General features: G+C 34.7%; 1 protein-coding gene across 1 annotated transcript; it reads right to left on the bottom strand.

The window, feature by feature from the left end:
• Nucleotides 1-4,585: 4,585 nt before the first annotated feature.
• LOC133290999 (peroxidase 12) lies at nt 4,586-7,350 on the bottom strand. The gene is made up of 3 exons (XM_061489162.1): nt 7,066-7,350; nt 6,361-6,555; nt 4,586-5,354 (listed from the first exon to the last, which is right to left on the bottom strand). The coding sequence occupies exons 1-3, from the start codon at nt 7,318-7,320 to the stop codon at nt 4,734-4,736; spliced, it is 1,071 nt and encodes a 356-aa protein (XP_061345146.1). The 5' UTR covers nt 7,321-7,350; the 3' UTR covers nt 4,586-4,733.
• Nucleotides 7,351-9,287: the final 1,937 nt, after the last annotated feature.

Here is a 9,287-nt window from a genome sequence, read left to right as displayed (position 1 = left end):
ATAGGTTATGATTTTGTGAGCGCCTATGATTATGGTCCTTTGGATACTGAGATTACATTAGAGTATGTTGCTAAAGCTTTCGGTTCTCAGGATTAATCTCTGTTTGTTCCATAAAACTCTATAAGAGGTTGTTATGTGCATGATGTGTTTTTAGAAAATGTTTTATGCACTGATATATATATATGTGTGTGTGTGAAAATGATTTGTGGCATAATGTGTTGATATATATGCGGATATGATAGTGTGTCCTACATATGCAGACAACATCCTTGGGTGTAAGATACAAGGGGAATCCTCATATATTTTTTAGTATGTTACAAACGTGCGTAATCCATACTTGTCTCTGGTCAGTGGATATTGATATTGTAAATATTACATGCTATATATCCAGCATTATGCATTTTATTATTCTGTTGCACTTATTATATATGTAAGTGAACTTGGGACGGAGTAATACTTTGAGAACCCCAGTTTACTGAGATTTGTCAAAATCTCTCCTCGTTTGGGGAATATTTTTCAGGTACTGAGATTATTGATATTGATGCATCTCAAGGCAAGAGGTCGGCGTAGAGATTCTAGCATGACATGAGACATACATTGCTAGCATTGATGTTTATATACTAGTATAAGATATGATTACCTTTTTACATGCAATGTGTTGTTTGTATTTGGGACGAGCGTAGGGGTTGTCTATGCCTTATGGAACAAGCTTGTTTATTTCTATCAAGGAACATGCATAAGTTTATGTTATTGAGTATTTGTAGTTGTAATTTGATGTCTATGTGAGATAAGGGATGGCAAAAATGAGGCAACCCGTCGGGTTGGCTCATAACCAACATAAAATAAGTCGGTTGGGTTGGCAAAAATGAGCTGACAATCCAAACCAGTCTGACCCAACCCAACTCGAAAAAAATTGAGCCAACCCACAGGTCAAACAGGTCAACTCGTGGGTTATCCTTTTTATTTATTTATTAATTTCAGTTATCTTACATGGACATTTATAGGTTAGTCTTTTGGAGGTTCTTGCATCTACTTCAGAATATGCTCAGCTTCCAATACGACCCGAGGAGGAAGAAGTGGTTCGTAGGTTAATCAGTCCCCAGAGATTTTCCTTTGAAAACCCCAAAGTGATAGATCTGCATGTTAAAGCTAATGTTTTGCTTCAGGCAATGGTAGATGTAATATCGAGCATTGGTTGGCTGAGTTTGGCTCTTCTTGCTATGGAAGTTAGTCAAATGGTGACACAAGGAATGTGGGAACGTGACTCCATGTTATTATAGCTTTCTCATTTCACAAAGGATCTGTCTCTAAGAAATGCCATAAGAGCTTTCGAAAGTGTATAGAAATTGTGTTTGATTAAGCTATTTTTTTCCACATTTTTTTCGAGCCAACCCTAACCCAGCTAGAGTCGAGTTTGGTTGGATTTTGGCTCGTGTTTTTTTTCGAGCCAACCCTAACCCGACTTATTTTTTTAGGGTTACAAACAGATTGGGTCAGGTCGAGTCGAATTGGCCCATTTTGCCAACCCTGTGTGAGATGGCCTAAGTAACGGATTGCTAGGTGCCAAGATGTATGCATATATCACTTAATCAACTCCCTTTAGATATGATGATTTAGGTGCCAAGGAAGGTACTAGATAGCTTAATTAAACCTCATATATGGTCGACACTTATTGTATGTCTTAGGTAAAGATAATCAAGTACAAGATGAAGTGATATGGGGCAAAGGGTTGAATGCTAAACCCTCAGCCCAAAGAGAGATATTCGATTTCGCCACTGTCTTGAAATATCTGAATATCAGGTATCCGGATATGGCATATCCGGATATGTCTTCGACAAATATCCGGATATTCTGGGCAAACAAAAGTAAAAAAACGTTTAAAAAGAAATTCTTGTAGACCTTATGGAATTTAAATATGGAAGGCTTAAATCCATCTCTGCAAAGTATGGTGCCTTAATAAATGTTAAAAAAATGAGGGTAGTTAATGTAAATAAAATAAGGGAAATATTACTCTTATGTGACATGAGATAATTTTTCTCTCATGCACTCACAAATCAAGATTAGGGTCCACTTTTTTCTCCTCTATTCTCTCATGTCACATGAAAGTAATATTTCCCATAAACTAAATGTGATTGGACGTTCTAGGGTCTGTAATTGCTGAGACAATACGTTGAAAAGCATTCTCCCATAGTTCATAATTCAAGTAGTATGTAATTAAGCACGAAATTAATTAATATATAAGATAATTGGAAGAACAAGTAATATATAATGAAATTAACTTGACATGCAAGTAACTATTATAAATTAATATAGAATGTAAAAAATTTATTCACGTTTTTACATGAGTTTAATTATGAATTAAGATGATTAGTTTTTGCATTTATTTGATTAATTAGTTGGCCTTAATACCATTCTGATGTTAACAAACCAGGAGCTCACGGGGCATTACATCCGACACCATATCACAACCCAAAATCTTAAGGCATTAGGTTCATATGTCCTTCCACTTATATACTATTCACTTAACCCATTACCAACCAATGTGGGAATTAACACATTTGAATATCTCAATAATTTCTCCCTCAAGTGTGAAACCTAACATTGGTATGTTCCCCTCCTCTCCGCTTGCCCCAGGCCCAAGTAACTCAACCCACTTCTTGCCAAACACCTGGCTTTGATACCACTATTAGGCGGGTCAAGGAGGAGCTCGTGGTAGGGGACCATTATCAATGAACTAAGCTAGACCAACCACACCAAGTGGATCCAACAACATATAACAATCCGAAATCTTAAGGTATTGGATTCATGGGTTATCCCACTTGTATAGACTTCACTCAGTCTATTATTAACCAATGTGAGATTTTATCACACTTAGGGTGTGCATGACAATCTTATCGATTTTTTTTTTAATTTCTGTTCTCGGGAACAGAAATGGATAGAAAACTCGTTTGATAAAACCAGTTTATTTTTTTGTTTCCGGGATGAATCGGTTTAATTTTTGTGCTGGGAAACAGAAAAATAAATAAATAAAAATCTATTTTTTTTATTCCCGGGCACAAAACGAGAAATACTTATATTTCTTAATCACTCTCCACCACTAGAGGTGGCAAAGCGGGCTGCCTGCCCCGCCCCGCCATTGAAGGTGGGCTAGATATCTCTGCCCGCCCCGCCCCGTTTGGGCGGGCGGGGCGGGCTGCCCACCAAGCCCGTCACATTTTACACTAAAAATTAAAAAAAAAAAACAGCCCGGGCGGGCTGGCGGGCTTGGCGGACAGCGGGTTTAGAAAACTCAGCCCGCCCCACCCCGTTTGGCGGGCGGGGCGGGCCGGCCCGGCGGGCTCGGCCCATTTTGCCAGCTCTATCCACCACCACCATCATCCCAACACGACCACCGCCACCATCGTCGTACCACTAGTGTCGTCATCACCTCCAGCACCACGATGCCACCGCCAATATCACCACCACCTCCACCATCACCACTATAACTACCTCCATGCCATTATCACTACCACCGCCACCATCATCGCAGCTACTGCTGTCACCACCACTGTCACTGCCACCATCGCTACCACTACCATCGCCGCAGCCATTGCCGTCACCACCACTACCATTCCATTACCACTACTGCCACCGCCACCACCACCGCTGCCACCATAACCACCACCACACTATATGAAAAGGAAAGTAATGATCCAAAAATGTTTTATGCTTAATAGAATTATTTTTTTTATTATATTATTTGTTGTGTTATCAAATGCAATTCTCATTCTCGGAATAAAAATATAACATGTTATCAAACATATTTTTTTCTCATAAACTATTGCAAGACACAGAAATAAAAAAAAATTATTTTTTTTCAAAAATAATGCTAATAAACAGGATATTTATCTTGTACACCCTTAAATAACTCGAGCTAGTATTATATAAGCTGTACTGGTATCTGGGCTAAATTACATGTTAACTTTGCTTGTAGGGCTGTGTGTATCAAGCCAAAGCCCACAAAATAATCTCTATATGTGATTTGTGTTTGGAGAGATGGCAGGTACATGGGCTACACTATTATATAGGTTGTACTGGTATGCGGGCTGAGTCACATGTTAACTTTGCTTTTGTGTGTGTATGTATATGTGCGGAGTGTGTGTGAAATCTTAACCAGCTGTTACCCTATTGGTTGTCTCAAATCTTATATAAATTAGTGTCTCAATTCAATTTTTACTCAATTTTTTTAATGGGGCCAGGCGGGTGGATTTTCAGTTTATGTTTTGTTCTTTAGATGCTTTTTTATGGTTTTGTGCCATTTTTCATGTTGTAGTAACTCTTTTTAGTTTAATGTTATTTTAATATGTTCGGTGTTCCCCATAATTAATCGATTGCCATATTCGTTTCTCTCTCAGTTTTCATAATATTCGGGTGTCAAATTCTCTTTTTAATTAGTGCTAGATGGGAAAGCATGTGTCCTTTTTTATAGTGCCTAATATGTCTATTCTGTGAAATATTTTAATTATTTTCATTTTTCCAATTGGGGTACCTGATTCCTCTCCTATTAAGACGTTGTCTATTCAAATCATCAAGTTCAGATTTAATGACTCGGACTTATTTAACCACATTTATAATTCCAAACTTTTATTAACATATTTCACAAAACATATAAATACAGTGCAAGCTTTTATTTTTTCAAACTGCCTGACTTTATAAGCATGCAAGTGAAAAACTTTCACTTGGAGAAAACAGGGTTACATTTCTATCAATTCTTCAACGACATCTTCCACTATGGATGTCAAGAAGGATTTGTTATCTGTATTCCTCACGGAGCAATTGGCACGAATCTCCCCTTTAGTTCCAGTCAACACTTTAAGCTGACCCATTTTGAGCATGGCAGTCACAAACTTGTCAAAAAACAAACTCTGGTTCACAGCAAAGCTGGTTACAATATCCTTGGTCCTCTTATCAGTGTACAAGTCTTGGTCTGAGGTGAACAGTCCCTGGCGGTTCATAAGGTCAACATAGTACTTGTTATCAAACTTGTTGGGGCTTCGAATGTCCAGCACTGTGGTGTTGTCTGTGTTGTTAGTGGGGCAAGTTAGTCTTAGATTTTTTCCAAAGGTTTTGTCCATGACAGGGTCTTGACTTGGGTAGAGTCTTTTTGTGAAAGAGCTGCAGTGGCCTATGCCTATGGTGTGGCCACCTGAGAGGGCTACTACATCAGTGGGGTTGAGATTTTTGGTAGCTAGAGAATTTAGAATGGTAGTGGTGTTGCTTGTGGGTGATGGAAGGTTATCCAATGTGACATTCCTTGTGGCAAAGGTTAATCCATCTTTTCTTCCCAAGGGAATTTCATATTCTGGTCCTCCTGACTGCAACAGAGAAAAAAGAAATTGGATAATGCATACACAAAAAAGAGAGAGATTTCTAAATATCTGTGTGAAATAAATAAAGGAAAATAGAGTAAACACCATTTTTAGTCCCTGTCAATATTTACGAAGTCCTTTTTAGTCCCTGGCAATAAAAAAGGACCAAATTGGTCCATGAAATTACAAAAAAAGGGTCATGTTAGTTCTTATGTCAACTTCCAAATATGTAGAGTGGCCCTTTTCTTGTACTTTCAGGGACCAATTTGGTCCTTTTTTATTGCCAGGGACTGAAAAGGACTGCGTAGATATTGCTAGGGACTAAAAAGGGTGTTTACTCAGAAAAATATTATTATGAGAGAATTTTTTTTTTTCATCCACTCGCAATTTAGAGGAGAGAAAAAAATAAAAAGTGGGTCTCACCTTGATTTGTGAGTGCATGAAATACATGAGAATAATATTTCTCATAAATAAATAAATAAACACTATTTACATTATCAATTATCATATTGTTTTTTGGATCAATATTTATTCTTTTAAAGGATATAAAATTATATCATTTTTAGCGAAAGAAAGAGATAGACAATGAAAATTATAGGGGAAGAGAGTGAGAAGTTTTTTTTTTAAATTTAAATTTTAAATAAAAACACTATTTTTAACTGAAAGGATCATCCTTTACAAGGACAAACTTTTTTCCATTATTTATGCTTTTATATTGTAAAATATGTTATAATTGAAAAATAATTAGAGTTTAATGTTTCTCGTGTAATTTATTTGCTACACACATAAAAGTATGTGAGATTCGTATAAAAAGAAGAAAGAGAAAGAGAAAATATAGGCTTAAAAATGTGTAAAGGATAAATTTATTTTCTATAAAAAACATTAAATCCATAATTATTTTATTGAAATAAGAAAAAGTAATAATATGTAATCAATTTATTTAACAAAAATATCATACATAGGACAATATTAATCCAAAGAAAAATATTGATAAGAAATTGTAGGGACTTACGAGGAAAACAGCATCACGTGCAGCAAGGGCAGTGATGTCGGCACAAGAAACGACTCTTCCACATCTCTTCTCTACACGACTACGAAGGTCTTCTATGATCTTAAAGGCTGAGGCCCTCAAAGTCAAGTTTGGTGGTGCATCTTGCTCACTTGGCCCACTTGCTGATCCTTCTAATAAAACCGACGCATCACAACCCTGTAATTAAAAAATAAAATAAAATAAAAATTCTAACCTCATTAATAACTAACCATATTTAGCATTAATCCATGATATCGCACATGTGTGCTATGCAAATTAAAATCTGTTTTCAAAATATAACCAACTGTTAATTATTGTTAATGGCAATAATTATTTGGCCTAATGATACAAGACAGTATAAATTTGATATGCATAATTAACATATAACGATTGATTAGTAAAATTCACATTTTACAAAAAAAATCTTTATAATGTTCATAAATGAGATATACTTGTTTAAAATTTTAAAGAATTCATTCCCGTTTTTGTGTAAATATATATATCTATGTTAAATATTATAGATGCTGTAGATTTTTAAGAATATTAAACAATCATATGCCACTTTAATAATTTTATATTAGACTAACAAAGGAAACAATAATAAGTGAAAAGACTGCTTAATTGACACGATCAAGTGAGCTTCTAGTCTAGTATGGCTATGAAAAAAGTTACAAGTTACCACTTTACCTGAACAAAGCAATCATGGAAGTGAACGCGAAGCAAGCCAGCAGCTTGACCTATGTCTTTGTTAAAGATCTTCTTGAGCTCTTTTCTGATGATAGACTCAAGCTTAGGGCAGCTTGAATCGTAGAAGGTCCATGATAGTCCCTTCACTATAGGAGGTTTGGCTTGTGCCTCGGATACTTTGACGTGGGAAACCCAAAAAAAGGTAGAGATCAGAATAAAGGTAAAAAAAGCACTTCTAAGAGAAGCAGAAGCCATGATCGTATGTAGGAAGGTAATGACTTCAGATGTTAAAGGCATCTACAGTATTTATAGATAAGAAAGGGATGGCTTTTAGTACATGAACTAATGCATGACAAGTGTGAATACATTCATAAATTCTCGTGGAGTCTATCATGTGAATATATTCATAAATTGACTAGCTCAGGGTTCGATAGTATATTAATCTCATCCTTTTTTTTGATAATATAGTCCAATATACTTTTTGTTCCAACCAATAAAAAGGTAATCTTTGAGGCCGTATTTTAAAAATAAAATGGCAGGACAAAATTGAATAATGGGGATACCTTAAGATTTTTACTAAAAAAAATCTCTATAGCGAACAAAAGTCGACACAGTTGGCTAAGGGTTTGGTCCATATTCCTCAAGGGGTGGGTTTGAATCCCGTTGGCTGATGTGAGGACTTTATTGGTAAGTGGTATATAATCTCTCTCAGAAATCTTCAAAGAGGTTGGGGTCTTCCCTAACCTTAGTGAGATATCGATGTCTAATCCTGCTTAAACTTTTATTTACAAAAAAAAAAAAATCTCTATATAACGACAAAAGAGGACGAGCATTTAAGATATTTGGGTAATTTGATGAAAATTGGTTTGAATAGTATCAAGGTTAGGTAAATAGTCACGTGTTGAGCACGGACCCCGCTGATGAGGTTAGACTTTTGGTGCAAGCGCGTTTCAATGTAGAATAGTGTCCACTGTCAAGGATACCCTTGTTGAATTTTACAAAACAAAAGCACAGAAATAAGAACCAAGTGGGATGTCTACAACAAGAGAAAGAAAAAACAATTCAATTTTGATGGCCAGGCAATCCTTTTCTATCAATTTCTTTTAATGAATATGAAATAAACTTACCTATACATCAATTTTTTTTTTTAATATCCAAAAAAAAAAAAAAACCCTCGGACGCAAATAATCTTGAAACATTGTACTGATAAGACCTTTTATTGTTAGGTATATGTCCGCTGTATATATACCAAATTACAGGTGCTAACCCTTGTCTGGGGTTGGATAAATAATTCGCACGGTGTATTATCACTGGTATTGGCTTCGTTCCCGCTCCCCTTCTCTCTATCTTCACTATATTAAGAATATATTTTCTCAAGCTTTAGAATCAAATTTTGCACTCTAGTATTTTGTTCATTTCATATAAAAGAAGAGTACTATGAATAGGTTCTATTCATTTTTATTTTTTTTTGGAAAAAAAATATGAAACTGATCTCTTTCTTAGTGTTTGTATCAAAAAATAATTTTATTGTTGATATTTACATTCAATACTAGCAAAATAAATAGATTTATTGTTTATTATGTTATAGGAGATAAATTTATCTCCTATACACGTATAAAAATATGTGAAATTCATATTTTTTCATTTTTTTCTTTGAAAAATAAAAGTGTCATGTTACATGGCATAATTCCTTTTTCTTACGTACTCAAAAAGATATGAGACACATTCTAAATTTTTTTTTTTTTTATACAATGGCACTCAGCCACTCATAACGTTTATGTGTCTATGATATGATATAAGAAGTTCATGAAATATTTTATGATGAAACATTATATTCATAAAATATTTTCTCTTTTCTCCTCACATAAGTCCTATACATTTTTACGTGTATATAAAAAATAAATTTATCTCATAGAAACATTAAACCCAAAATAAATTTATCTCAGAGTTATAATTGTCTTTATATTTACAATTTTTTAAGATTTCAATATCAAAACGACGTCGTTTTGGGAGTAAATACAGATAAGTTATCTGCATTAACTGCAGAAACATTTTTTCCATATATATATATATATATATATATATATATATATATATATATATATACTTAAAAGCATTAAATACGGAGAATCATAACCATACAAAGGATAAAAGTATTAAATGTGAAGAATCATAACCATACACCTGTCATTGTTGTATGTAAAGCGGCTACATAAATAATT

Source organism: Gastrolobium bilobum, unplaced genomic scaffold (genome assembly GCF_033153095.1).
Source record: "Gastrolobium bilobum isolate Gb01-03AN ecotype WA unplaced genomic scaffold, APGP_CSIRO_Gbil_v1 utg8260, whole genome shotgun sequence".
Taxonomy (NCBI): domain Eukaryota; kingdom Viridiplantae; phylum Streptophyta; class Magnoliopsida; order Fabales; family Fabaceae; genus Gastrolobium; species Gastrolobium bilobum.
The sequence above is the reverse complement of the archived record's forward strand: the minus strand, read 5'-3'. Positions and strand labels throughout refer to the sequence as shown.

Excerpts from the sequence above, each read along its gene's own strand:
- LOC133290999 (XM_061489162.1), bottom strand. The coding sequence starts at position 7,320 with ATGGCTTCTGCTTCTCTTAGAAGTGCTTTTTTTACCTTTATTCTGATC. Across the intron at positions 6,556-7,065 it reads TCCATGATTGCTTTGTTCAG|GGTTGTGATGCGTCGGTTTT; the intron begins GTAAAGTGGTAA and ends TTTTAATTACAG. Across the intron at positions 5,355-6,360 it reads CACGTGATGCTGTTTTCCTC|TCAGGAGGACCAGAATATGA; the intron begins GTAAGTCCCTAC and ends TCTCTGTTGCAG.